The sequence below is a fragment of the Verticillium nonalfalfae genome, assembly GCF_003724135.2.
Source record: "Verticillium nonalfalfae strain VnAa140/NRRL 66861 chromosome Unknown scaffold_82, whole genome shotgun sequence".
NCBI lineage: Eukaryota > Fungi > Ascomycota > Sordariomycetes > Glomerellales > Plectosphaerellaceae > Verticillium > Verticillium nonalfalfae.
In genome coordinates, this window is record NW_021167307.1 from 82,781 (window position 1) to 109,526 (window position 26,746).

At 52.9% G+C, this 26,746-nt stretch overlaps 10 protein-coding genes across 10 annotated transcripts; 6 read left to right on the forward strand and 4 right to left on the reverse strand.

Moving 5' to 3' along the window:
- Window positions 1-3,739: 3,739 nt before the first annotated feature.
- D7B24_008855 (uncharacterized protein) lies at window positions 3,740-5,580 on the forward strand (the record flags this gene model as incomplete). The annotated part of the gene is made up of 2 exons (XM_028642938.1): window positions 3,740-4,426; window positions 4,519-5,580. 2 exons carry the CDS (start codon window positions 3,740-3,742, stop codon window positions 5,578-5,580), a joined length of 1,749 nt encoding a protein of 582 aa, XP_028493400.1.
- A 1,345-nt stretch (window positions 5,581-6,925) lies between these two features.
- On the forward strand, window positions 6,926-7,362 carry D7B24_008856 (uncharacterized protein; the record flags this gene model as incomplete). Its single annotated transcript, XM_028642939.1, has 2 exons — window positions 6,926-7,024; window positions 7,129-7,362. The coding sequence occupies 2 exons, from the start codon at window positions 6,926-6,928 to the stop codon at window positions 7,360-7,362; spliced, it is 333 nt and encodes a 110-aa protein (XP_028493401.1).
- Window positions 7,363-7,692: 330 nt separating this feature from the next.
- D7B24_008857 (uncharacterized protein) lies at window positions 7,693-9,069 on the reverse strand (the record flags this gene model as incomplete). Its single annotated transcript, XM_028642940.1, has 3 exons — window positions 7,693-7,957; window positions 8,014-8,918; window positions 8,986-9,069. The coding sequence occupies 3 exons, from the start codon at window positions 9,067-9,069 to the stop codon at window positions 7,693-7,695; spliced, it is 1,254 nt and encodes a 417-aa protein (XP_028493402.1).
- Window positions 9,070-9,719: 650 nt separating this feature from the next.
- D7B24_008858 (uncharacterized protein) lies at window positions 9,720-10,205 on the reverse strand (the record flags this gene model as incomplete). The annotated part of the gene is made up of 1 exon (XM_028642941.1): window positions 9,720-10,205. One exon carries the CDS (start codon window positions 10,203-10,205, stop codon window positions 9,720-9,722), a length of 486 nt encoding a protein of 161 aa, XP_028493403.1.
- A 1,692-nt stretch (window positions 10,206-11,897) lies between these two features.
- D7B24_008859 (uncharacterized protein) lies at window positions 11,898-12,389 on the forward strand (the record flags this gene model as incomplete). The annotated part of the gene is made up of 1 exon (XM_028642942.1): window positions 11,898-12,389. One exon carries the CDS (start codon window positions 11,898-11,900, stop codon window positions 12,387-12,389), a length of 492 nt encoding a protein of 163 aa, XP_028493404.1.
- A 3,296-nt stretch (window positions 12,390-15,685) lies between these two features.
- Window positions 15,686-16,675, forward strand: D7B24_008860 (uncharacterized protein; the record flags this gene model as incomplete). Its single annotated transcript, XM_028642943.1, has 3 exons — window positions 15,686-15,847; window positions 15,909-16,491; window positions 16,551-16,675. 3 exons carry the CDS (start codon window positions 15,686-15,688, stop codon window positions 16,673-16,675), a joined length of 870 nt encoding a protein of 289 aa, XP_028493405.1.
- A 1,421-nt stretch (window positions 16,676-18,096) lies between these two features.
- RIM13 (cysteine protease) lies at window positions 18,097-20,948 on the reverse strand (the record flags this gene model as incomplete). The annotated part of the gene is made up of 5 exons (XM_028642944.1): window positions 18,097-19,744; window positions 19,804-20,123; window positions 20,180-20,417; window positions 20,479-20,822; window positions 20,901-20,948. 5 exons carry the CDS (start codon window positions 20,946-20,948, stop codon window positions 18,097-18,099), a joined length of 2,598 nt encoding a protein of 865 aa, XP_028493406.1.
- A 911-nt stretch (window positions 20,949-21,859) lies between these two features.
- On the forward strand, window positions 21,860-23,368 carry ANT1 (ADP/ATP carrier protein; the record flags this gene model as incomplete). The annotated part of the gene is made up of 5 exons (XM_028642945.1): window positions 21,860-21,963; window positions 22,069-22,637; window positions 22,690-22,927; window positions 22,989-23,000; window positions 23,347-23,368. The coding sequence occupies 5 exons, from the start codon at window positions 21,860-21,862 to the stop codon at window positions 23,366-23,368; spliced, it is 945 nt and encodes a 314-aa protein (XP_028493407.1).
- Window positions 23,369-23,647: 279 nt separating this feature from the next.
- On the forward strand, window positions 23,648-24,064 carry RPL29 (60S ribosomal protein L29; the record flags this gene model as incomplete). Its single annotated transcript, XM_028642946.1, has 4 exons — window positions 23,648-23,654; window positions 23,714-23,765; window positions 23,835-23,937; window positions 24,035-24,064. 4 exons carry the CDS (start codon window positions 23,648-23,650, stop codon window positions 24,062-24,064), a joined length of 192 nt encoding a protein of 63 aa, XP_028493408.1.
- Window positions 24,065-24,703: 639 nt separating this feature from the next.
- ADI1 (1,2-dihydroxy-3-keto-5-methylthiopentene dioxygenase) lies at window positions 24,704-25,465 on the reverse strand (the record flags this gene model as incomplete). The annotated part of the gene is made up of 4 exons (XM_028642947.1): window positions 24,704-24,832; window positions 24,942-25,001; window positions 25,060-25,371; window positions 25,436-25,465. 4 exons carry the CDS (start codon window positions 25,463-25,465, stop codon window positions 24,704-24,706), a joined length of 531 nt encoding a protein of 176 aa, XP_028493409.1.
- Window positions 25,466-26,746: the final 1,281 nt, after the last annotated feature.

Here is a 26,746-nt window from a genome sequence, read left to right on the forward strand (position 1 = left end):
TGCTTGAGGAAAGCACAGTCGCCCGTAGCTCAGCATCGCTACGTGCATTACGAGAGCATGTTGCGAATCTTGGACACTCTCCTCCGTACGACAGCGACACCTGACTCTATTTCCAACCAGAAGTCTCTTCTGCACATGTGTTTGCGTAAGATCCCAGAGTATGCCGCCGGCGTTGAGGCATGGGAAACCAACAACGCATCCAAAACAGGAGCGTCTTCGCTATTCACTCCTCCAAGTGCAACGACTCGTTTATACACCGACCTTGAGCAAATGAGCGGCTCCGATGCTGGGTGGAAATACCTTGCCTCCCTGGTGCGCGCACACGCACTTTGGTTGATCCGAGAGGCAATCACAGAGGGACTGATCGAGCCTGTCTTTGCTGGCATCATCGCACATCACTACAATCAGTTCGGCTACACGGAGGACGCTTCTACGATTTTTGAGACGACAGCTGAGCGAACCTACCCGGCCCCACGATCACTTCGAAGTCAGCTGAAGGAAGACAGTCGTCTCTCCTCGTTATCTCTGGTAGTCGAAGCAATTGAACAGCCGGCAATGGCGTCAAGACTCTCACGCAGCACGTCGTCGCTCCTGTCTTCGAAGCAACTTCCTGCTGAATGGCTCTCGACTAAGGCTCTATCAAACCTATGGAAAGCAGCATCGTGGGCTGTGTCGGAGCCCAGAACCAGCATCTACGCCCTGCAACATGCGTCAGCTGCGGTCGCATCTCTAGCTTGCCTTACACGATCGCCGCCACGATCGCAATGCATGACAATGACCGATAGTCTCTCGACTCTTGCCAGTGTGGTGGGCGGTCTTGTTGCCATGTCTATGGTGGCGCAGGGGCGCAAATGCTTCGCAAAAGCAGCAGACGAAGAGGCGAGCCACGTCCAGAATTATGCACTCCATCGCGTCGTCTACATTTTGCATGAAGCGTTGGCCAGGGGTACAAGTCGGAAGGGCAACGACGATGCGCTGTATATGCTCGAACTTGCCATATTTGTCGTCTCAGCAGCAGGTTTCGACAATGTCCACGCAGCCAATGACGGACACATGCTAGATGTGAGAAAGTACTGGCCTCGAGGAGGGAAGGGATTTCCCAAAACACTCACCGTCGGCCGGTACAATGTCACAGCAGGACTGGCATGCTCCATCGCGCGCGCGTCAGCAAGGACGACATCAGTGGCGCCGCATCATTTCTTCTCACAGCTCTGCGACCAGTTTGAAGAGTCCGGGTTGCCTGGGTTAGAGAGCCTCAGACAGGACGGGGCCTTCTTGCTGGCGCATAAGACGCATGACCTGCGCGACCTTGCATTTGCTGAATGCATGAGCACTGTTGTATCAGGCCCAAACCACTCTGTGATGGAACAGAATTGCGTCAACAAGGCCACATTTGTGGGATACAGGTGGGAGGAAGGTATTAGTGAATGGGTGGTGGCAAGTCCCAAGCGGTCTCGCAGTCGTTATCCTATGGCGGATGCCAAGGGGCCGGCGGGGAGACGAAGACGAGGGGTGGAAGTCGGTGGCACTGTGCAAGAAGTCCTTGCACCAATAAAGCAGCAGAGTCGGACTCCAGATGCAGTTGTGACGAAGAAGGAAAGGGCCGCGATGGCGGCGAGGCCAAAGTCCAAGCGACAGGCACTGGAAGACATCAGCGGTCGACAGCCACAAGCACAGGCGCGGGTGAGTGACGATGAGTTGGGATTCTGAGGGACTCGCGTATCTAGTACGTAGTAGATCTTGCAGAATACAGACCCAGGCATCACCCGATGCTGGTCTCTTCTGCACCGCACCACGTTGGCCAGCCGAGCGCCCCAAACGGGACGACGAATGGCATGAGCGAAGGTTACCACTATCAGCGTGCCTTGCACACCATGTACTCGATGCTGGTTCTCAAAAAGGGGCCAAGGACAGGACCTAGAGCTGGCCAATCCAACATTCTGCTGTCAGCAAGGGTCAGGCCTTCAGGGAACTAAGTACCTGGTTTCAGAACAAGTGGGCGGATATGATGAGGAGGGGGTGGGTCTTGTGTGCCTCGGGCTGTCGTAACAACCTATCAACATCAGAAAAGCCATTGGGTGTCGGAGGCAAAAGAATTAGATCAGTCGCAAGGTGCGACACAAACAAGAAAGATGCAAGCAGCGTGCGCAATTGTACATGTATGAGGGAAAGAGGCGTTCCCTCAATCAAAATGCAGGCTTGGCAACGCCGCGAAACAAGACTGTGCGATGAGGCGAAGATTGGGCACCTTGCAGCCCACGCAGGGTCAAGGCAGTCATGGTTTCCAATGATGACCTCACAAATCTGCGAGCCTAAGACTACATAGACTGTTTAACCTTAAGTGCCTACCTTTGCAGCGAGCACGTAGGTAAGCTCCGTAAGGCCATCGATTGATTGCCCACTCACATCAGGCAGGCATCATCAGGTGGGCGTAGATGGCAGACAGCAGAGAGTCGGTGCAAGAATCGAGCGTGTCAGGAACGTCATCTTGGCAGCATGGAGTTACGAGGAACCAGGTGAAGGGAGAGCAGAGGCGTGTCGATCATTACTCTCCTTCGGACTGAGCCTGTCTCCTGGACCAGCGTACCTTGCATCGCGTCGAGCGTCCGGCTGTTTCATCGGCGCGTTGGTGGCCGGGAACCCCTGTTACCGCCGTTCAGATCCACCCCGCTCTACCCACCCAGCGGCTCGAGATGGCATATGTTGAGAACTTGATTGGTCATTGTGACGAGGTCTGAGGGGAATGCCGACGCGCTAATGGAGAGATCGAGCATGCCTATGCCTGGTATTCCCGCCATTCTCCCAACTCAGTTTTCGTGCCCATCGCCCCTGACAGATGTTTGCTTGACACGTCCCACTGACAGACGAGATCAGATGGAAGTCAAGCGACGGCGCAATGCCTGGCAGCGATCGCAGGTGGCTTCGTGTAAACTGAGCTTCTGCCGTCCTCGGTACCTCCGCCAGGGCCAGGGGGCTTTGACTGCTCGCTTCGAATATATTAACATTTCCTTGTAGGTTGTGTACGTATACCATGTACATGGTGAAGTGGCACCCGTCCCCCCCTCGCGCCGCCCCGATCCTCGGAAATCATCTCCAGAACCAAGGCAGGGCCGTGTGGCCCATTTCTCAACCTGTTCCTTGAGCACTACTTTCATCATGGTATGTACAGTACCTACATAGTTTCTTGCCCTGCCAGACCTCATCAGACACGCCGCCTATCCCTCCCCACTTGATGTTGAGCCCATCAATACTGGCCCCATTTCCCGACCTCTGGCCTAAAGTATCTTAGCTACCCACCCTACCTACCTAAGTACATCCCCTCGGCTGGTGCCTGCTCAAAGATATTTCCCCCCATCTGCCTTCCTTTTGTACTTATTCATCAACTGGCTGGCCGTCATCCACATTCCTTTCCCACATTCAATCCCTCCGTGAGTCTTCAGCTCTTTGGGACAGGCCTCCCACACGCCTTACGACACTCACCTCCCATCGACTTTACTTCACTCCTGTTCACTCTTTTCGGTTTGCTTTGACTCTGCTCTGTCTGGTTCTGCTCTGCTCGACCGCCGCTCGCTGTACCTTCTATCGAATCGACTTGCTGGTCATGCTCGCACTGATTTATTTTTCCCGATCTTGATCCTGCACACTCAACATCATCCTCAACTCGTAGACAAATCGACATTCCGAGACGGACTTGGTTCTTCATCAAAGTCGCAATAATCTACAACCGGACCCAAGAACCATGGCAGGACCGGGCAAAGACTCGCCTGAGGCGATCGCCGCCAAGGCCGCCGCATCTGCCCTCAATGCATCACTCAGCAACTACCTCTACTACGTTATGACTGGTTGCTCCATTGTCCTCATCGCTTGGAGACTCTCGACTCAACTACATCGATATGTTCGAACTGTTGCGTGCCTTAAGAATGATTCGCAGCGCTACTTCGCCGAAGCATCGACCAAGCTCTCGTTCTTCAAGAAGAACGTCATGTACGCTCCTATATTCAGCAAGCGCCACAATCGTGAATTTCAGCTAAGCAGTGCCGTCAACGTTGGCACCCTGCCCACCCGCCTGCAGCTGGTCTTCTTGTTTGGCTACTTTGCTTCCAACGTGGCCTTCTCCGTCATCGACATCCCCTTTGCAGCTACTTACGATGATGCCGCCAGAGCCTTTAGAAACCGAACTGGTGTCCTTGCTGTCGTCAACATGATCCCCTTGTTCCTCATGGCCGCCAGGAACAATCCTCTCATCAACCTTCTGGGCATCTCATTCGACACGTTCAATCTTCTCCATCGTTGGTTTGGTCGCATTGTCATCCTCGAGGCTATTGCCCACACGATGGCATTCATGTCCGCTCAAGCCCACTCGAAAAGCTGGGAGGCTGGCTTCCAGACCGTTCTCGCTGTACCGTCCTTCTTCTGGGGCTTCCTAGTAAGTTCTCTAATCGCCACATGGGCCCCCTCAGGCCATGAGTAGCGGGAGCTTTAAACCCTTCGAGAGATATGCATGCTAACGGCGTGTAGGGAACATGTGGTTTCTGCGCCATCTTCATCCAGGCCTGGAGTCCTATTCGACACGCCTTTTACGAAATATTCAAGCTTCTGCACATTGCCCTCGCCATTCTCGCTGTCATGGGGACGTGGTATCATCTCCACCTCAAGGATCTCCCGCAGCTTCGCTACTTGATTGCCGCCATTGTCATCTGGGCCGTGGACCGTCTTTGGCGTGTTTTCAGGGTCATATACGGCAACTTCGGCCGAGGTGGCAGCCAAGCGCTCGTCGAGGCACTTCCAGGCAATGCTGTGCGTGTAACCGTCAACATGGCCCGACCATGGACCTTCAGGCCTGGGCAACATGCCTACATGTATATGCCGTCACTCAGTTACCTGCAATCGCATCCATTCTCTGTGGCCTGGAGCGAAGACGCCGAGGATCTCAGCTCCGAGAAGCTTACCATGAACCGGCAGGATATTCTGGAGATGCGCAAGACTACCATGTCATTTGTCATCCGAGGAAGAACAGGCTTCACCAACACGCTCTTCCAAAAGGCATCGGCGTGCCCACGTGGCCAGATGCACACAACCTGCATGGTTGAAGGGCCGTACGGCGAGTTGCACAACATGAAGTCTTATGGCACTGTCATGTTGTTTGCTGGTGGTGTGGGGATCACACAAGCAGTGCCTCACGTGCGAGATCTCGTCATCGGCTACGCGAATGGAACTGTGGCCACGAGGCGCATTACATTGGTCTGGGTCATCCAGAGCCCTGAACATCTTGAATGGATCCGGCCGTGGATGACACAAATCTTGGCCATGGACAAACGCCGAGATGTCCTCCGCATCATGCTTTTCGTGAGCAGGCCCCGCTCGAGCAAGGAAATACACAGCCCCTCTGCCACGGTTCAGATGTTTCCTGGCAGACCCAACATTGATACTCTGTTGGCTGCTGAGATGGAGCAACAGATCGGTGCCCTGGGGGTTACCGTTTGTGGACCTGGTGTTCTCAGTGATGACGTGCGACGCGCTGTGCGCGCTCGCCAGTATGATGGCGAGATTGACTTTGTGGAGGAAGCTTTCTCTTGGTAACGCCAACAAGGGTCATTTTTTTTTTTGTTGTCTTGCTTCAGGGGGCAATACAGAATCTCATTCCGATCAGTGTAGAGACGACACGGGCGGGTTACTTTGTACATATAGGGACTTTTTGTATCCAACCTAGGCCATGTCATGGCTATGCTTGTGCCTCTTCCAATGACGCCATTTATTTGTCCCGTTTGTCCGTGTTTTCCACCATGTTCGGTCCGCCATAGGTTTGAATCACATATTTGGCACTCGGCAGGCAATGTGCACACAGAGGCCGATAGAGCAGGATGAACAGGGTGTGCATGACCATGACCGATTAACCGGTGGTTGGTTCCCATAGTACCACAGCCTCCTTGAGTTGCTTGCTTTGGTTCCTATTGCCCTGATATTCCTGACGCTGAGCACCTGCTCATGTGTCCGCCTACCTGAGGTGCCACCCTGGCAACTGGGTAGGTATCAAAAATTATTCCGCCGAATGAGAGAGCCCCCCGTCAGGTGCCTCGCTTTCACGTAGTAAGTCTACTGTGAAGCCTTCTGGTGGGACCATTTCTTTCTGTCGAGTGCTCAGTAGGTAAGTGCAGTACTCGGTGGACACACAACGTTCTTGTGGTCGTCACCTCATCCCGCCTTCAAGTTAGTGCTCAGTCAGCCACGTTAGTGCGTCATACGGTATACTGCAACATACCTATCGATAAATGGGTCTCAGCCAGATCCCCACCAACGGGATGACACGACTTTTTGGCCTAAAGCTGTTTCTCTGTCAGGGAGTAGTAGGTAGGTGTCAGCTGCTCACTCTAGTAGCCCCCGTGACAGCCGTCGGATCTAAACCGCAATCATCACGCCCCGCAGTTCGCTATTGCCTCCTTTGGTAAGGCAAGCAGCAAACATCCACCTGGACTGCCTACATACAACCCTTGTCTGGTTGTGTAGAAGAAAGCTTTCTTACTCTCAGACCAGATTTGTCTGCAGAACAGATTCCTTGGGTTTTGACCCGGTCTTCCTCCTGCTCCTCTTCCGATCCCTTGGGCTTGCACGCACCTTGAACTGGAACGTCATTCTTAAGTGAACCTACTCCTCGCTTGTACTCACCTCTCTGTCTCTTCCCCAAGCCTACCAGCGACAATCGGCACTGGCCTCACTCCTTCACGGAAGATTGCGAACTCATTGCACCAATCCCTGAACCCGAGCTCTCAAGGAGGCCAATAAACATACGAGGAATCCCCGCTTTACGCAGCTGCAACCTGGCGGATACATTCAAATCCCATATCAACCGCGTTGCAGCTCACGATCACTGGCCTCGCGCTCAGTTTCTCTGCACTGTTCCCGTCATTCAGTCAAGTACACGTAGAAGATGGGCCTCGCCTACAACACGTACCTCAACAGCAGCAAAATCTACGGCTGCAAGACGTGCAAAGCGCACCTCGCCAATCATGAGGACATAATCAGCCGAGTGAGACTTTGATCCCCAGCCTCGGGAAACCAACCCCCCCCCCCCCTTCCCTGGCTTAGCGGACCACGCCGCGCATTTGCTGACGATTTCGGATGGTTTGACAGAACTTTCGAGGCCAGCACGGCAAAGCCTATCTATTCAATAATGTCGTGAACATTGACATGGGCGAGCCAAGCGAGCGCAATATGACAACTGGGAGGCATATCGTCCGTGATATCACTTGCCGACAGTGCAAAGAGACGGTGGGATGGAAGTACGACAAGGCGTACGAAACTACTGAGAAGTACAAGGAGGGCAAGTTCATTCTGGAGGCGGAGCTTCTCTGCAATGTGACGTGAGGTTTTTTGTATGGGACTTCTGGCCGGCCTAGAGTCGACAGTCGCTCACAGCAAACATACTCGGGTTCCTACACTCCACCCCGCACCGACATTGGCCTTGAGTCACATCGAAAGAGCAGTAGTTGAGGATATAAATATTCGGTATTTATCTAGAAAATGAAGCACAAGGTTGCCTCATGTCGAACATCGAGGAGTAAGGAGAACCCGTGTCTGCGCATCTTGGAAGGGATGATACTTGCATGTCGTAATATATATCCGGCTTGCGTGAACACGGTCTCTCAATTTGATTGTTGCTTCTATTCTCCTTAATAAACGTCGGAGGCTCCCTGCCTAATGTTGAATAGGATCCTCTGGCAACAGCTCTTCAATCTCCTCATCAGGTCGTAACGCTTTGAAGGGTGGCTGCACAATGCCATTGAAGACGAATGTGAAGTAGACAAGCAGCGCAAAGCCAACAACCTGCAGCCACTTGAAGGTCTCCCAACGAAGACCGAGAGACACTATCCAGATGAAGAGTGTCCGGCACGTGTCGATGGTCGATCGTGAGGTTGCACTGACACTTCTCGTAACGGACAGTCCGAAGAAGTTAAAGCCGCTAAAGAAAACTGTCAGCACTATGTGAGATGGTAGCAGAGCTCGTACACCTCTTACCCAATGCTGATCATAATCAGGAGACTGGAGATGGCGATTCTTCTGTCCGATGTCATCTGTCTCCAGCCCTCCGCCATGTCAAAGAAGCCGTAGCGACCGGCATCTGTACTGCCCACGGCGACGTGAAGAACTACCATAGCGACGAGTGTGACAACGAAACCAAACAAACCCTCCCAGCCGACAACCTGGATAGGCTCAATCGCCCAACGCTCTAGGATCCACTCTTCCAGCACAAACTGGGTAGCAGTAAAGATTTGGGCTCCAGCAATGAGGAGGACACCAATGACAGAAAGAAGGGCGCTTGAGGTAGGGACTGTCTGCATGAGCGACGCGTCACCCTTGAATTCGTCATCGGTTTCTTCGTGATAAATGGCTCCAGCCAAGCCGACAATGGCAACACCGGTTACGACGCCTGCCAGAGAGAGCCACTGAAACAGATGGAGATGTCGCCGTAGGAATACAACACTGAAGATTCCGACGAAGAGAACGAGCGCGCCTCTTGTCATTTGATAGATAGAGGCCACCACAAGAAGCAGGCCAATGTTCATGAGCGTGGTGCCGCAAATGTCGGAAACTGCCGGCAGGGCAAGGAGAAGAAGCAATCGACCACGTAGCCTAGGAGAATTCGGTATCGCGTCGCCTGTCGCTGAGCCCCTATCACTCGTGTCGTTGACGAGGGATGTCCTCGCCTCATCGGCGTGGGTATCATCAGTGCTAACCGCCTCGTATCCGTCGCCTTGAGGTGTCGATCGAGAGACGTAACGGCGCCACAGCGCCATGATGCCAACCACCAACCAGCAGCCCATCTCGCCGACGAACATTTGAGCCGTCTGGAGGACAGGTTGGTTGAAGTAAGCGCGGCGCGAGACGTCGGGATGGTCGCAATTTCGGACGCATTGCATGTCCTGAAGGCGCAAGGAGTCAGTAAAAAGGAATCGTTGCAGTATGAGCGGAGATCAAGAAAGCGCTGACCTGGTACTTTGTAAGGATAGTGTTACAGCAACCAGTCAGAAGCATCATGCCCACGAGGAACGGTATCATAGACCGTGCCGCCATGGTGATGTACGGCCGAGTTTGCCCGGACTGTGGCGCCTTGAAGCAGGACTTGCCGACGCTTATTCAATATTTTTAAGCCAGTTGTTTCGGCAGTTTGGCTTCAGACAATTTGAACATGCGCTGTGGTTCTTGTAGAGCAAGTGGAAGTGGTTGGATCTGGGCCGAATGCGGGAGGGGAACAGTTGATGTCCAAAGCACGCCTCACGGTGACATCGGTACCTGTATCTCAGGCTTATCACGTTGTGGAGTATGAGTCGGATTCTTAGTCCAGGTAGCCCCATAATTTTGCCACTGGTGGCCAATTATAGGCTTGGATAGCAACCACATGATGGGGGTCATCAGCCCAACCCCGAGGGATGGGTTGAATGGTCCACATGAACTACCTATCTGCCTACCTTAACCCAGGAGTACCTCGCTACCTTGGAGTTCATTCAGCGGTTGGATCACAGAGGTAGAAAGGTGGCAAGCGAATTCCTTATTGAATAAGCTAAAGCCTATGGTGTTAAACAGTTCCTTGTCGACGCGGGTCGATGATCATTACCAAAGCTCTTCTCCAAGCTCCTCGATGCTCCAAAATCATTCATGCTGGTGTAGAACAGGTGAAAACTCGCTCGTATTCACGTAGTACGTAGAGGCCACATCGCTCTGGTCTAACCGCTGCTAAGCTGAGCAGCCTCTTTATCCTCAGCCTCCCTTGCTTTTCTTTTCTTCCTCTTCTCCTTTGGTTTCTTGTCCTTGATGTTGTTATAGTGGGTCACGCCAAGCTCCTTGTCTCTCGTGAGTTGTTCTACATCCTTATCACTAACTGGTACACCTTCAATCCTCTTCACTTTCTTCCCTTCGTGGAACATCATCAACCCACCGGTAGCGGCAGCACCACAAGCTAGAGCAACGAGCAGTCCGACGCCCCAAGCTGGTCTGTTGTAACGATTCATACCCCACATGAGGCCGGATAGTCCGCATTGGAGAAACGTATTGCTGACCATGAACCATATGACAAAGTCCATCTTCCATTCCGGAGTAGGCCCGGCGCGCACACCTGTTAACGGTGCATCTGGAATCTTGCTCTCCGGCGACGGAACGTTGACGAGTGGTCGGTCTTCGAAGAGTTCGCTGGTGCTTTGGGGCCCCACCATTGGAGGAAGTCGATCTGAGCCACGGAGGCGAAACCAACTGCGATGAATGCCAGCCAGGTGGCGTAGGGCTTCGTCTTTGGAACCAAGACGGTACTTCAATAAATAGAATAGGTCGCGAAATCTCCACGGGGCAAGGCCGAAGCCCGTGACGCAAAACAGAGCATTGACAATCTGCGAATCCCACTCAATCCACTTGCGTCGTGGTGAGTCAATATGCTCGCAAGAGGGATGGCACATAGCTGGAGCTGCGTTGCAGAGTAGGAGGAAAAGCTTGCCCCCCCATGCTACCACCAGAAGCCCATATAGAACGACGAAGAAGCCAAGCGGAGTACATGCGTAGTTCCAAAGAGCAATGGCGCCAAGTTGTGTCGACTCTTTGAGGGAGTGTCGTGGAGGGAAGTGATACCCATTCTGATACGGCTCCGATGGAGATGGCTCGGTGGTATTAGTGGCCGTAGCAGTGGCTCCCCGGGATAGGCGTTCAGCGTGGGTCATGTTCCCCTGCCTTGCCCTGGCAGCAGACGCCGAGGGAGAGGTGCTTGGATTCTTGTCAACGCTGGCTGTGTTTAGCAGGTTCGGTGCAGGCATGACGGCATTTCTCGCGGTCATACAGTGAACTGTGCTTTTATAGATGGACGGGCGACTCGTGCAGTGGGATTTTGTTTCGATTTCGGAGCTGATAAAGTGGTAGGAGAGTGTGTAGGACGGGACGTCTGATTCTCCTCGACTGCTGTTTGATGGCGCTACGATAGCTGCTAATATTTGATAGAGAGGAGGGGGGCGGGGCTGACTTCGGACACGGGCTGTGGAAGCTTTGTAAAAATGACGCGCTGATAATCGACTAAGGAATGGTTTTCAGTGGGCTTTTTGATTGTTGAACGCGGTCGAGGGAAAGTGGGCTGCTACAAAAGTATTATGGAAACAATTTGGAGGCGAACAAGCAGGTTATCATGAGAGACACGCCTGTCGATGATGTGACGAGTGATGAGGTAGCTCTTGGCAGTGAGCTGGGGTGTCATCCAATTAGGCTTAATATTAGTGAGGTACTGCAGCAAACAGCCGTCATCGTTGTCGTCACCGATGAAACAGCGAGCGCTCAACCTTCACAGTGATCCAATTCCCATCGCACCAAAGTTCCCATTCAGCATCTGAGATCGGGATTTACCCCTGCTACCTAGGTAGCCGGGCTCCCGCTATTGTGGCGCCGACTGGCCGCCACAATGTTCACCAGCCCACCCACGTACTTGCCTACTCAGGAAAGGTTCTATTCCAGATCTTCAGGAACCTCGAAGTTTATTCAATGATGCTGCGTTTTAGGGAAGAGCGATCTTCCTCTAGAAAACCTGTCATGACTTTCAAATAACAATTTCGGGATCATTGAGGTACAGTCGCCTTTGGCCGCGAACCTGCCTCATGCTCGTCTAACCGTACCTTATGCACCATTAGGTAGTTCCATATCATCCTGAGTGCCCGATCATGAGGCGTCGGACTGTACCGTGTGCAATGAACCAGCCTCACTGTAAGCCCCTACATCTCACCAGGACCCACATCGCCCACAGAGGCCCCTCTACCATCTGAAAGAACTTCACTCCGATCTGCTTCCGACCTGCCAAAACCGATGAACGCAGATTTCACCATTCAGCACTTCCATAGACACAACACACGTGGCCGACTACATTGTGGTCTTGTATTATGGAGTCTCACATTTTGCATTTCTCACACCTCACTGCTTTGGTAGTCGACAATCTTCGGGACCAACATGACTGGACAAACATTCGAGTTCAGTCACCTGTCAACAACGTCGATGGTAATTTGCCCCGACCTGCTCTGAGCGGCCTACCCCCGCGCAGAATCTATGTGCACCCCGACGAGCAGATCGAGGCCCTCCAGTCCGGACAACCTGTCGACACACAGGCTGCACAGCGGCCAGAATTTGAGTGGGTTGTGCCAGTTCACATCACTGAGAAGCTGTCCCTTCGCAAATTCTCCGCTATATTCGACACTTTGGACGTGCTGCCACCTGGGACCGTAGTGCAACCGGCGGAGCGGGATATGCTGTCTTCCGGACGAGATTGGAGAGGTGCTGCGCGCCACAAAAGGATACTCGTGGCCGTCATACACGCTGATTCCACCATATCCTATTATCTTGTGCACGATGGGATTGTCAAGCCTCGGCAAAACTGATATCGGCGTAGCCTTGACTGGAGTATGCGATGCATTGTTCAACGGATCTTTCGCACGCCGCCATGCTTTTTTTCGAGTTTATGGTAGAAGAAGAAAGCCTCCTTTGCCTCCACGTCATCTAATCGAAAATCGGTTCTTTCTAAACAGGTCGGACGGGAGCACTGTCTTGCTCGGCATGAGATTATAGCTCGAGGCAGGCTGCCTAGAGCCTAGACGACCTCAGCTCTGCTACCAGTTCCGCACCAATTTGTTATCTCATCAACATATCAGAGCTTGATGAAATTCGGCCAGCACTAGGCAGCGACGCACCAGTGTTCTTTCTGTAGATCGATCGTCACATGAAATGGTGTTGTGAACCGGCAAACAAAATGGAACACCCGATAGCGCTGGGTGGTTGGTACCTGTAGAAGAGTACGTTGCCATTATTCTAATTACCCCCACGGAGAGTCGTGCGCTAAAGACGATGGTGCATGGTCTTGCATCACCGACGACTGGACGTAGGCTTGGGTTGCTCTCAAGTTGGACGAATTCGATTACGGTATTTGCACCGCACTTAGCCAGGATTCTGTCGTTCACGTCTACTTCTTCCTCGCAATACACAAAGAAAATGATGCTGTCAAGGCCTTTGTATACAGTCAAATGTAGAACTTGGTCGCGACGCGAGTCTGGAGTTGCTATGGTGGTGCACACCGCGAGGAGGCTTCAATCGAAGTTGATGGCAGTAATACCGCTCCGTTCTTACGGTAGCATATCAACAGCGGCTGTTGAGACATGATGCTCATGGGCCAAACGCTGGCCATTAGGCTGTGAAGTGTTGGACATGGTGTTCGGAGGCCAGATCAAGCACCGTCGAAGCGCGGCGAAAGTCAAAAGCGAGCCTCGAACACATCAGAATGAGTGGCCCTTTTGACAAGAGACGGACTCCCCGCTGGCTCAAAGGAAGTAATATGTTTCTCTCGCTTCCTGCGCAAAGTGGCATTATTCGGGGTAGTGGGTGGTGCGGCGGTATGTACCGCAGTACGGTCGCAAGGAGCGCAGTTACGATTACAAACCAGGATACCTAGATCGAAGGGGCAGACTGCTTTGCCTGCGGTCCCACGGACCACATGGCTCTTGAAGAATTCCAAATGGGCCTTTTCACCGTTGCTTCAAGCTCAAAGAATTGATGTAAGAGCGAATGAGCCCACTACGAGTACGATGCCCATGTGAAGATCGCACGCTTTTACGCTGTATGCTACCTTATGTGAGGTTAACGGAACTCCACTTTCGACTGCTCAGGTATATAGGTACTTATTTTCTTCAGAGAGGTCCGAAGTTCTGCGATCGAGCACCCGCAGGATGCCAGGGAACTATTATGTATATGTTCCTGCTGGCAGCTACGTTCACCCACGTGCCGCCCCTCGTCAAATTGAGCACCTGACCTTTTAGTAGATTTCTCCGCCCCGCCACACCCACCCACCCAGCTCAGTGGCTCCTTCGAGCCGATGTCGCATGCCCCAGATACAGAGTGTCCGCTGCCGTGCAGGAAACCACTCACCGAAGACACCAGACTGCTCACTCTAGGTACCAAAAGGTGACGGACTGGCGGGCTCACAGGTTGGTGGGCAACAAAAAGGTTCAGTGCGGAGTGCCTACGTGCTGTGCAGCATGAAGAATCGGGGTGCTTGAAGGGTGCACCAATCGCAGGAAGAAATACATGCCAAGAGTGAGGCTTAGATGCGAGGTGGAGTCGATGGCTGGAGCGTTAGCCGCGGGCATGGCAACGGTCGCAACAGAACAGATGAGTGCCGGTCTCGATGCCTGCTTACCGGCTGGCCCTCCTCCCACCACCGTGGCCTTTTCCCCGTCTCCATTTTCTTGGCCAAGATATCATGAAGATTGCGCGTAAATCGATCGATGCGGATATTCTTTCGCAACGTGTTTTCTTCTCCTTCTCGCCCTGTGGTTATTCTGGTGGTCGCGAACCCGGAGCGCGCTCGCTTCCTGGAAGCATCTGTGTCATGATAGAAGCCGGTGGGCACGAGGCGGGAGGCTCCGCGTACCCTGTGCTCAGGGCTCAGGGCAGGAAGGTAAACCATCCCCCTTCCAGCGCACCCCGAGGGGTCCCTCAGGCCAGGTCAGGTAGCGTGGTACCAAGGCAAGAAGGTGGCAGGTAGACCCTGCCATAGTCTTGGCTGAGCATGAAGATGGAGGGCGGGGGTTGGCCTTGGCAAGCGCCCTCGTGCCCACACCCCACCCTCTCGCCTCATCTAGCCCATGATTTGTTACTGCTCTACTTGGTCTCGCCCTCATGAGCGGGCGACATTGCCAAGTAAGAGCGCCGAGTTAGTGTACCTCTCTATCTTACCCTCCCGCCTCCACCCCCGCATTGCCTACCCTGCCTGGGTACATACCACTCACTGTTCAGGGAGGGAAGGTAGCGGCTGCCCTTCAATTTGCCCTGTGAGGAGCGAGGAACGAGCAGCACACCGCACCAGTTCTGTCGCACCGCGGGCAGCCCAAGGCAGGCAAGTTCATAGGGTAGGTAGGCAACATCTAGAGGCCCAGACATAGGCGCTCACTCTCTATCGCCCCTCCGTCTCTCTCTTCCCCCCCCTCTCTCTCTCCATCACTTGGACGGCCTGCACGTCAAGCTTCTCACTACTCCTCGCGCTTTCGAACTCGGTCACCATACGACCTTGTCCTTACCGCACATATACTTCTCCCCGATTGAAGTTCTTTGACTCTCACAGTGTGCCGGGGAGCAAGTCGCGACAGCCAGCCAACACAACGTCTCAGCAGATTGGCAGGTTGTGCCAGCCGCTTTTACAGGAGCATCTAGTTACCTGTGCCTGCCCTTGCCTCATCTTCATCTCTAGCCTTTGCACGTTGCCTGGTTGCGACTGTGGCTCCTTGCAGCGCACCGCCTTCGGGGCCAGGCGCCTGCTCGGGCAACTGTGCCTCGCGACTTGAGGATTCTCAATTTGCGACAAATCTCTCTCTGCTTCTCCTCTCAGTACGCCGATCCTCACCGCCCTCACTCTCAGTTAGTCGTGCCAGCTTGCGCCGAAGAACACATGACTATTGAGAACGACGAAGATCAGGATTTCAAGGACGCAGAACCAAATACGCAGCTACTGAACATCGCTTCATCGTGAACTCACATCGCTTATCAGTCTGCCAGTCTTCCTCACCTGGACCTCATCCTGAATCCGCCCACATGGCGAGTTAACGAAGACTTGCCCGAATCTAACCTTGAATCTTTCTGAAACCACCACCGCCACGCCGTCACGTCTGCCTCGCACAATCACTATACCATGATCACCTCAGCAGTTCAACAAACCAACCACTACCAGCCTACTGTATCCGACTTCTACGATCCTGATGACGTCTTGCCTCACGACAGTCCCCAGATGAATTCTTTCAGACCCAAGCTGGAGCCTTCCCCCAGCCCGCCACCTCAGATCCCTCCAGTTGCGGTACGTCCACGTCTGAGGTCTCTGTTCGAGAACTGAAAATCTGACCAGAAACCAATTTTAGGCCTCCCACAAACAGGGGGATGCGGTCTTAATCAATTTCTTGAGCAATGGCAAGCGCCCTGATATCGCCCGCGCCATCGCTGTCCACTCTGACCATTCCGACGCCGCATCTGGCGCTGAGGACGACCCATCCATCTCCTCCAGTCCCTCCACGTCTTCTGCATCATGCAAGTCTCCCCCTTTCAACCTCGCCGCCGTCGCCGCTGCGGCGGCCTCATCCTCGCCTTCTGAACCTGGTGCAATCAATCTCATCAACCTTGCTGCGGGCGCCCTAGCCTTCACCACTGGCAACGGTCCAGACCCCCTGAGAAAATCCACAACAGACTCGACACCTGTCGAATCTGTTCGTAGCGACACGTTGAGCTCTGCAGCCCCTCAAACATCACGAGCTCGCTTCAATCGCCCCCTCGGTGCTACATCATCCGAGCCCCTCTACCCTTCAGAAGGGTTCTATACCGCTACGCCACCTGGCCACTCGATGCGCCATGCTGAAGTTATCTCGCCCATGTCGCCACTACAGCCCGCTCTTGGGGGACTGCCTCCGCTGCAAATCGATTCACCGAAATCAGATAGTCCTGGTCACGGTTCCTTGCCCTCTATCAGACAACATTTCGGCGATCTAGCTTTGTCCCCTGACAATGAGTTGCCGGGGTCTTTACACTCTGCCGTCGCCGCGTACCCTCGACCCTCGCCGGCAAATGTACCACGCATGTCTTCGATACCATCACTCTCTGGACGCCACCCGTCGCCGCCCACATCGCCCAATGATGTTTATGGTCGACACGATCTGCCTTCGCCTGCTCAATCTCTCATCTCACCCGGTCACTATTATCAGACACACAATGGGCCTCCTCGAATGGGAAACGACAAATCTGGCTGTTTCGTTGACACCAATGACCAGCCATCACTACATGGGTCGACGGTGACAATGCTCGACCGCATGAGCATCGACGGTCTCACGAATCCACAACCAGGCGGCTTCACTTGCGAATTCGTAGGTTGCACAGCACCCCCCTTTCAGACGCAGTACCTTCTGAACTCTCATGCCAACGTACACTCGTCTGCCCGACCACACTACTGTGCAGTTCAAGGATGCCCGCGTAGTGAAGGCGGCAAAGGCTTCAAAAGGAAAAACGAGATGATTCGACACGGTCTAGTCCACGAATCACCAGGATATGTTTGCCCGTTCTGTCCCGATAGAGAGCACAAGTATCCGCGCCCAGACAACCTTCAGAGGTACGTATTCGATCATCAGAAGTGTTCATCTATCACATAGCAAGAGTTCAGGAGCTCTTTCTCTCAGTAAGATGCTGACAATGATGCACAATCAGGCATGTTCGGGTTCATCACGTGGGCACTGACAAGGATGATCCGCTGCTCAGAGAGGTCTTGTCACAGAGGCCAGATGGTCCTAATCGTGGGAGGCGGCGGCGAGGTGGTACCACATGATGCGATTCAGGCATGCGACGCAACCATTTCTTCCCTTTCTTCTTCCACTTCACTTTGGTCATGCTCATCTTCCGAGTACATATTTGGCGTATTTTATGTCTCCGGCCTCGACCGGTCCTCTGGGGGAGCTGCCGAAAGCGGAATGATGTACATATGATTGCTGAAGTGATGAGGGGCTGGCTGACAATTGCTGGTTCCAGATCAATCAGTAGGGAACGCGGTACTGGGTTTCTTCTTGTAGGCTTGCGTGTTCGAAACAAGGATGTCCTTTCTCAGGGTATCGGACAGCGGACGACATGTCATGTTTCGAGGGCCTGCCTTTTTTTTTCTTGTTTCGCATCTGGTCTCATGAGGGAAAGCGTCTTGAGTTCTGGCGTTGCGGTGAAGGGGTGATGTGGCCGATGTGATGTTATGGCGTCGACTTCGTCTTACCTAAGATGGCTTGGTCAGCTATTCCATGGTGTCTCCATTCCTTTATGTGCGGTGAGAATGGTGGTTTTGTTTTATGTCATCAGAACAACGGGGATCTTGACGTCTTGCTTCTCTGTTTGCTGCTGCTTGTCACGTCTCGGTTACCAAGCGTACGCAGCATGACCTCAATGGCCTCGATGGCTCATCGCGCACGTTTAACGCAAAGGCAAAAGACTTCGTCTACAATCATGGGGCCCGAAATTGCTAAAGAACCTCGAAGCGAAAGCACCAGTGAGACGAGCACTTGGCGAATGCAAATAATTACTCGGTCAATCCAGATCCTCCCACGGGCGGGAGCGAATGAGGTTATCGCCAAGAATCTCAACCTCGATGCCACTCCATGCACGATGACTTCCTAGCTGCTCTATCACGATCCACAAACCCTCGTGCCGGACCCGATCAGGCTCGACATCGAACTCGGGCGTCCTTACGGCGGTAGTCGGATCTCGAAACTCCCCTTCGCACGAAATGGCATGAATAGACGCATTCGGCCCACGGCCATACATGACTACTATGCGAATGGCAGCATGAGAAATGTGTTGCCCATTCTCGTCCGACAGCACGGGGCAGCGGGCTGACGCGTATGCTCTCGTGAGGCGAGGCGCCGTGATGCTGGCTCGCTTGCGCTCTTCGCCTGCAGCAAATTCGAGTGTCGGCAGCCGAGTGCATAGCAGTCCTGCGCCGTCCCCTGGAACAGGACGTACGGCACATTCGATCATGGTCCCGATTCGTATCGCAAAATCGGACAGTTGTCCTGGCTCGAAAGTTGAGCAGACAATGACGTAGGTACCGGCTTCGAGGTTTGCAACGTGGGAATGCGCGCTGCCGCAACGATAGTCTCCAGAGCTTGCAACAACATCCTTTCTCCCAATTGAAGATACACGTTTGCCCGATGACCACACAAGGTCTGTGTGGACGGCGATATCACGACTACCAGTCGTTAGCAGGATCGAAAGTGGCGTCGACCGTGACACGGTGATGCTAAACTGCGGGTTTGCCGAGTAAGTAGGAGAAGAAGCGTTTCCGCCCGCTGACCTCCGCGTCCATGAGCTGGACAGCTCTCGGTAGTGACGCATAACCTCTTCGGCCGGTCCTATCTTGAGATTTGTAGCCGAGAAGAAAGAGAATGTGCAAGAATACTCGTTCAAGGGCAGCTCTTCGTGCGCCATGACAACAGTGTACGTTTTCCCTGCATCAAGGGCAAACTTGGCCAGGGTCTGGGGGGAGTCGACAAAGGGGCCACGGTATAATGCTCCTCCGATCTCCTGCACTCGTTTACCTCCATTGTCGAATATCGAAATGCTGGTGTAGCCAAGACGTCTAGCAACGGAGGCTAGCGACCCTGACCTTTGATTCCGCGCAATGCTTAGTTCGGCGTCTGCAAAATGTCTACTGAGAAGAATCCAGACCGTGTCACCAGTGCTTGAACATATTGAGTACTGTGGGTTGTGCGCAAATGTCCCACTCCAGCTCATGGCTGGAACGTGCCACGTGAAGTGGTGGTCCTGACGACGGCCGAAGCAGCTCGGGTTCCAGTTCAGATACATGGACTCGAAATTTTGGGCAACTTCCTCAAGAGATATCCAAAACGTACCGCGTGACGGCGCAGTGCTTGTCATTTCAAGGTGTGCGCCCCCGGCACTCCCGACCGATGGAGGATTCGCAGTAGAACGCGAGTGTTCTTTGAGCGCGGCTCCTTTCCAGACGAGACCGTCGCACCACGGATTCTTGACCAAGAGGCGTCGAGCGCCGTTCACTTCTTCGAGCCTCAACACAGCGTAATCGTGCTCTCCAACGAGTCCCAGAGCATCCTCTTCGGTGTGTGTCAGGCGTCCCGTACCCAGCGTGATAATGAGGTCTCTTTCTTGCTGACACTGCAGCATGCGACTCCAGGTTTGATTGAGATCCACATCCTCGCTAGATCTTATTATTAGCTCGAGTCAAAGCTCCATCTGCTTTTCCCAGGCAACGCCTACCTCTGGAGGAATAGTTGCTCAGGTATCCAACCCGTCAGTACCCAAAGATCTGTACCCGAGTTGCTGCCGGGAAAGTCATAACCTCCCCGCACTTTTAGATATGCTTTCTCCATAAGTGCTGGCCAGAGCAGATCGGGATTACGACGATCAACAACGAATAAGTTACGGTCAATGCCAGCTCGTGATACGGGCAGTCGATCATCGATAACTACCTCACGGAAGCAACCATTGAAATGCATGCGGAATATGTATTTCCCGGACTGCGATAGCTTTGGACAATCGTTGGTGTGGTCGTACGGAAACATCAGGCGTGAGAGAAGCTTTGTACACAAAATGTCAGGGACAACGCATGTGATACATATTCAGGTAGACGCACCGGCTTGCCACGCGACTTTGTGACAAGAACATCCATAGCTGCACAAAGGCTAGCTACCACAGAACAGTCCGTCGTTATATCTTGGACCAGGTCACTGTCGCCACTTGCGGCCATCAGTGCAGTGGTACCGTTGAATGGCTCATCGGTGTGTAAGAGAGAGCCGACGAGAGTGTCAGGTCGCTCCCAGCCTCCCAGAATATCGTTCTGCTGATGGGACATAGCATACTCGGTATGATCCCTACATGTCAAAGCGTTTGATCAGGACCTAAAACGTTAAATCATTGTTCTGGAGTACTGACGTGTATGGCGGATACCCTGCGGGAAGCTCAAATACATCATCGCTTGGGTCGGACTGCCATGGCGGAAAGAAACAGGCGTGTAAGTAGGATGATTTCCGAAGAATGGCCTCCTCTTCTCCCGTGATCTTGCGGTACGTAGGCGGAGATGAAATGCCGCCGGGCTCTTTTGATTTGAGTTGCTCAGCCCACGTGATCATCTCTCGACATTTTCGCCGCAGGCGAAGACGGTCAGTCGCATTGGTTGCCTCGGCATAGGCTTTCATATAGAAATCTGCGGAAGCAATTGCGTGTTGCAGAGCCTGCTTAGTGTCGCGGTTGGCCTGCCGTGACAGTTGCTCCTCACTCTGCAGCCAGGTCAGCCTTTGAACGTTCGTCACCTGCAAGAATGATATCCCAAATGGTTGGTCAAAAGTCAGCCTTACTGTTGCGAGATGCTCGGCATTGTTCATGACCTGATAACCTGTATACATGAGCTGGCAAAACAAGAAACGACTCATGAAAGGTACCGACCAACACACACACCGGCAAGCACCAATTGTGTTTCAGCACAAGGATCAAGGCTGAATACCACTAGCTGAGGCGTCAGAAGCCTCTTGTCTAACAAAATATGGACTTAGAAGAGATCAAAGGGGTTCATAAGAGCTCTGATCGAAGATGCGCTGGAGGTTCAACAGGTACTGAGAGCGGGCCCGATAGCATGATGAATGTGAATAGGCACCAACCCCTCTAAACGCCTCTCGATGCAGTCCCGTGCACAGTGGGGTGAACTTGACGTGACGAGTTGTGGAATGGTAATGCTTATACACCAATCAAGCACATTAGAGACATACTTTCAGTTGGTCGAAATGTCTCATTTGAGACATCGAATAAAGTGGACCACACGGTGTGTCGGCGTAGCCGAGGTCCCCCGCCCGACCTACTATGGTGCCTTCTTGCCTTTGGCTCTGGCGGATGTGCAACCGGCATTTCACCCCCCTTATCAGCTACACCGCGAGTACCAAGTGACGTGCGTGCGCTACGGGACCTGAGATCTATTAACCGAGCACGAGACGGCTCTTGAGGCCGAGGTCGACACCCGACACCCGACGTCGCCCTTTCCTGGAGTTAAAGCTGGTTTGCGCGCCTCTTGGACAACGGGTGTCTAGGTCACAGACACTCTAGGTAGACATTCTTTGATTTTTCCATCGCATGCCATCTACATCACCCGACAGACATATTTATCTATCCTCCGTTGCTTCAAACCGATCACAGGCGTGCAACGAACCGAGGTCGGCCAGCCAGTGCGAGCTACCTCAATTCGCGGGGATACCACCACGCCGTCCTAATTGGAACATATTGCGAACAGCTTCTCGGTACATTACTCACCACATAGCAGAACGACATGGCCGCGCAGTCGAAGCCCGTCAATCTCGCCCCATGGGGCCGCGCCGTCGCAGGCGCTTCAGGTGCCGTTCTGGCGAATGCTCTTGTCTACCCTCTCGACATGTAAGTTCTTGCACCACATCAATTACGGGGGGGGCAGCTCTTTCTCTCCCTCTCTCTCGCAGCTCTGCATGAATTGTGAAGTTGACTGGTTTGTGTCTCTGTAAGAGTCAAAACAAGACTACAAGTACAGGTCAAAGCACGGCCAACCAAGGAAACAGGAAATGTACCCGACGCCGCCGCCGAAGCCGCCGAGCCGCATTACAGTTCAACATGGGATGCCCTGTCAAAGATTGCTGCAGAAGATGGCATTCAAGGCCTGTACGCAGGCATGAGCGGGTCACTTCTTGGTGTGGCTTCCACGAACTTTGCCTACTTCTACTGGTATTCCATCGTTCGAACATTCTATATCAAATCAGCCAAAACAACAGCTCCTCCTTCTACCATCACCGAACTTGCGCTGGGTGCGGTCGCTGGTGCTGTGGCCCAGCTTTGCACAATACCGGTTGCAGTGGTCACCACAAGACAGCAAACCCAACGCAAGGGCGAACGAAAGGGTTTCTGGGAGACAGGACGAGAAGTTGTCGAGGGCAGTGATGGCGTCTTCGGCCTGTGGAGGGGCCTCAAGGCTAGCTTGGTGTTGGTAGTGAACCCTGCCATCACCTATGGGGCTTATGAGAGGCTGAAAGAGGTCATATTCCCTGGGAAAAGCAGTCTTAAGCCTTGGGAAGCTTTCTGTAAGTGGCAAGCGTGAAGCGACGTGGACTATATCTGACTAACACCCGCAAGTGCTCGGAGCCATGTCTAAGTCGCTTGCAACATTGGCTACGCAACCTCTAATTGTTGCCAAGGTCGGGTTACAATCTCGCCCACCCCCGGAAAGACAGGGAAAGCCATTCAGCAGCTTCATTGAGGTGATGCAATTCATCCTGGAGCGAGAAGGGCCACTTGGTCTGTTCAAGGGCATTGCGCCTCAGATACTGAAGGGACTGCTCGTGCAGGGAATTCTCATGATGACCAAGGAACGGTAAGCGCCACTGACGAACCGTATTATTATGTGTGTATATGACTGACGATCTGAATTACAGCATGGAGTTAATGTTTGTCTTGTTTTTGCGTTATCTCAAGACAATGCGTGCAAAGCAACTCGAAAAGATCTCACAAAGCGGAGGGCTACTGCAACAGGTGTCGCAAGTCAAGCCTCTGGTTTCCCGATGAGCAAATGCCAGCATGCGCGAAGAATTGCGGATTGCGAGGATATTGGTTGTGAACACATACGTAGCTCTGTAAGACCTGTTCCGTCAATTAAGTATTCCCCGGCGACTCGTCTGTGTGGTGCACTTCACGTGCATGCGCCAAGTTCTGTGTCCTCGTGGTCTTTTCGGTCTTGGTTATGTAGGCGTAATGAAATCAGATCCGCATTGACCTTACTTGAATGATGAATAGCCGCAACAGGGATCCTTACTAAAAGTGAGCCTGAGATGAAGGTAACGCAACACACCCTTGGGTGCGATGGTTAGGTACGTACGTAAATAGTGCCTTATGTCAGCTGCTACTCCATTAATCCAAGCTGCGGCTTGATTCTCAGATGTAGGCGAGTGTGTATTAGGTAAGCGAATAATCTTAGGGCACGGAAATCTCTCCCCACAACCACCAGCAGAAGGCCATTCGATCTGTAATCGACCTTCGCAATTGACGCCCTTATCCTTCAACCCGACACCATCTAAGCAGGAGTACAGTCGCAGCAATGGCCAGTATGTCAAGTCTAAACGAATCGCATCTTGTCTGTACCCTATTCTGACAACAACGTTAGAGTCCAAGAACTCCTCGCAGCACAACCAGTCGCGCAAGGCGCACCGTAACGGGTACGTTGGGAACTATTTCGACAGGTTGCAATGCGCAAGCGGAGGTACTGACACCATTCCTACCTACAGGATCAAGAAGCCCAAGACAGCCAGGTACCCTTCGCTCAAGGGCACTGACCCTAAGTTCCGTCGCAACCACCGCCATGCTCTTCACGGCACCGCCAGGGCTCTGGTACGAGGCTCCCATCGGGACAGGAAATCCCATCCGTCCAACCAAAAAAAAACAAAAACAAAAAAAAGACAGATCAATGCTAACATTTCCCCGACAGAAGGAGAAGAGGGAGGCTGACAAGGCTTGAAGCTCCCTGGATCGCGACGATGGAAATGGGGCTCTCTCTCACGAATGGATGGCGTACCGGCGGTTGGGGTCAAAATTACGAGACCACCAAGGCAGCGGCGCGTGAAGCCCTGTCACCACAAGAATCCAAGACCGAGCCTTAACAGAGCACGGCCGTTTTCAGTCATCAAAGGACCGATTATGTGAACTCGATCGACTGTGAATATCCCAGCTAAGTCTGGAGGCAGCCGATGCTCACGATTATGCGCGCCCTCCAGACAATCAATCTAGAACCTTGCATCCTCACTCATCAGTCATGAACTCCATCCGGTACAAAACGAAAGTGCAACGCTGGACAGGACGTCATGTGGTCCAGCTACAGCACTGTTAGTGAACGAGCGGCATATGTTGGACGCAGTTTAAGCAGGTAAGGCTTTGGTTACAAGGCATTTGTCCTTTTAGACCGCGGAGCTTCACGAGTTGGCTTCGGCGGCCTTGCCAGGGGGAAGGTTCAGCTTGTGAGTAATTGTGTATTATTGAACCTTGTCTCTCTGCATGCTGTGTAAACCCTCTTCAAAGCAAAGAGACAAGGCGGGCTCTGCTTTGCACGTAGGAGGTGGGTATGTCGGTATCCTGTTCGCCCCGGACTACCGTTGTGTCATCAAGCTGTCGGGCTTGCCAGGTATTCCCTACTATATTGCTGACGATGAGGGTTCGCGTCCAGGTCAGATGACCGGTTCAGTGGAGTCCACTTTGGTTCGTCTTTGAAGAGCCTCATTGCTTTTATGTACTGTACACATGTTGAGCATGGAGCAACTAGGCATGAGGTGAGAGGGTGAGAGGGTCAAGTTTGGTCTGTGTGAGGCTGGGCTGTACTGCGGGCACGCACGTGAACTTACATTCGTTTCATCTGTGGTGAACCGATGGTATATACCAGGCGGTAGGATAATCAAGTCATCCTAACGGAGGAGTTAGTTTGACCCAAGCATGCAACTTGCCAAGTAAGTAATCTGGTACCTTCTCCACGCGGATGCGCACCCATTCATCGTCGCGACTGCGGACATCAAAGAATCCTTGCCCATCACGGACATACCTTATCTCCTCGTCCTCATGAAGATGTTCGTTGAAAAAACTCTTCACTTTATCCTCATACACATCACCCATCTTCTCTGGAGAAACAATGATCTCGTCGCGGTTCTTGTAGCCTTTCTTTGCGGCTAGCTGGTTCACCCCTTCAATGTCTGATATATTGTGATAGTAGACGCCGAGTTTCTGTAGCCCCTCCTCGTCGACTGCGTTCCCAGAATCATGGGGAAGCCGCTGGTCGCCCTGATCGCGAAGTTGTTGTCAGTCGACCAATCTCACCAAAGACGTTGCTTGAAAGTCGGCTTACAGGCAGGTTATCAAACCAATAGGCTTTCATCGTTGCAGGTTAGCGTCGACCCAAGATACGGTAGTAAATATGGGTGATAGGGATGCTGAGAGAAGGGCGTGAATACTGATCAATTGTCACGATTGATGGTGGACGTTGGTTGTGTGAGCGCAACTTTTGTGGTGGGGTCGGCGCTTTATTTAAGTATGAAATGACGCAATCAGAGGTCAAGCTGGTTGTGGTGCTTTGTCCCTCCTTCAGGTATTAGCATCCACAGTTCGGATTGCTCCACGTGTGCTCTTCAACGGCAGTTGGAGGCTATTGGGGTACGATACGACGGCAGCCGCCTACGTAGGATATCGACTTTCTCACAACACTATCGCCATCGCTCTTCAACATGGGCTTTCTGGCTTTCTATTGTTAGGAGATTCTTAGGATTGCCAGAAAGTTGTCCATATCACAATACCACTACAGTGCAGATTTCAGCATGAATGGTTTGTGCAAGAGCTAGTTGAACTACCTGAAAAAAAATCGCTAGGTAGCCTTGGTGACGTTCATGTTATCGTTGTCTACCAGGTCACCGGGCTGTAATCAGTCTCTCGGTCATAAGCTCCACTGCCGTCGCATGGAGCAGGGTGAAAGTATGCATTTTGCATCACCTCGCACGATTTTATTTTTCCCACTGGAGCTATCTTATGGCCCGTCAGAGATCTGTTCAGCCACTCGTTGGGGAAGTGAAACCGGTTCCTTTGATCAGGACACCATGATCGAAAGAACTTTTAGCACCGCGATCCTCTTGTTCTTCCGGCGTTCACGCCACTCTATTCATTCGCCTAGCCTGTCGTATTGGCGCCGACGAGACGCTCATAGAACCTCTGCGGCAAGTTCAGGGGCACCCATGGCCAATATGTCGTTGTTTGTGCCGTCCACAGCTTCGTTGGCTGGTCTCCTCTCGAAGATTCGTCGCCACCAGCTAGGTGGGTCAAAAGGGCGTGAGCCATTGTGCAGGGGTGGGTAGACGTCAGTGAAGAAGTACCATATGTGCCCAATGACCACGCCCATAATCTCATCCTTTGGAACAGACCCATGGAGAACTAAGCTGAAAGCCATCAGTACCCACGGGAGATATGGCGCGGTGAATACTAGGAGCCCTAGAAAGCTCAACCTTGTGTCGGGATTACGTCGAGACCAGATGTAAACGAGTGTCGAGGACAGCGGATGTCCAAGGAATGGCATTGACACCAGGGGCGAGAGAAGAATAAGACTTGTCATGGCGTACATGAGCAACCAGGAGAAATGCGCGGGAGAGCGACCTGATGACTCTTCCAAGAG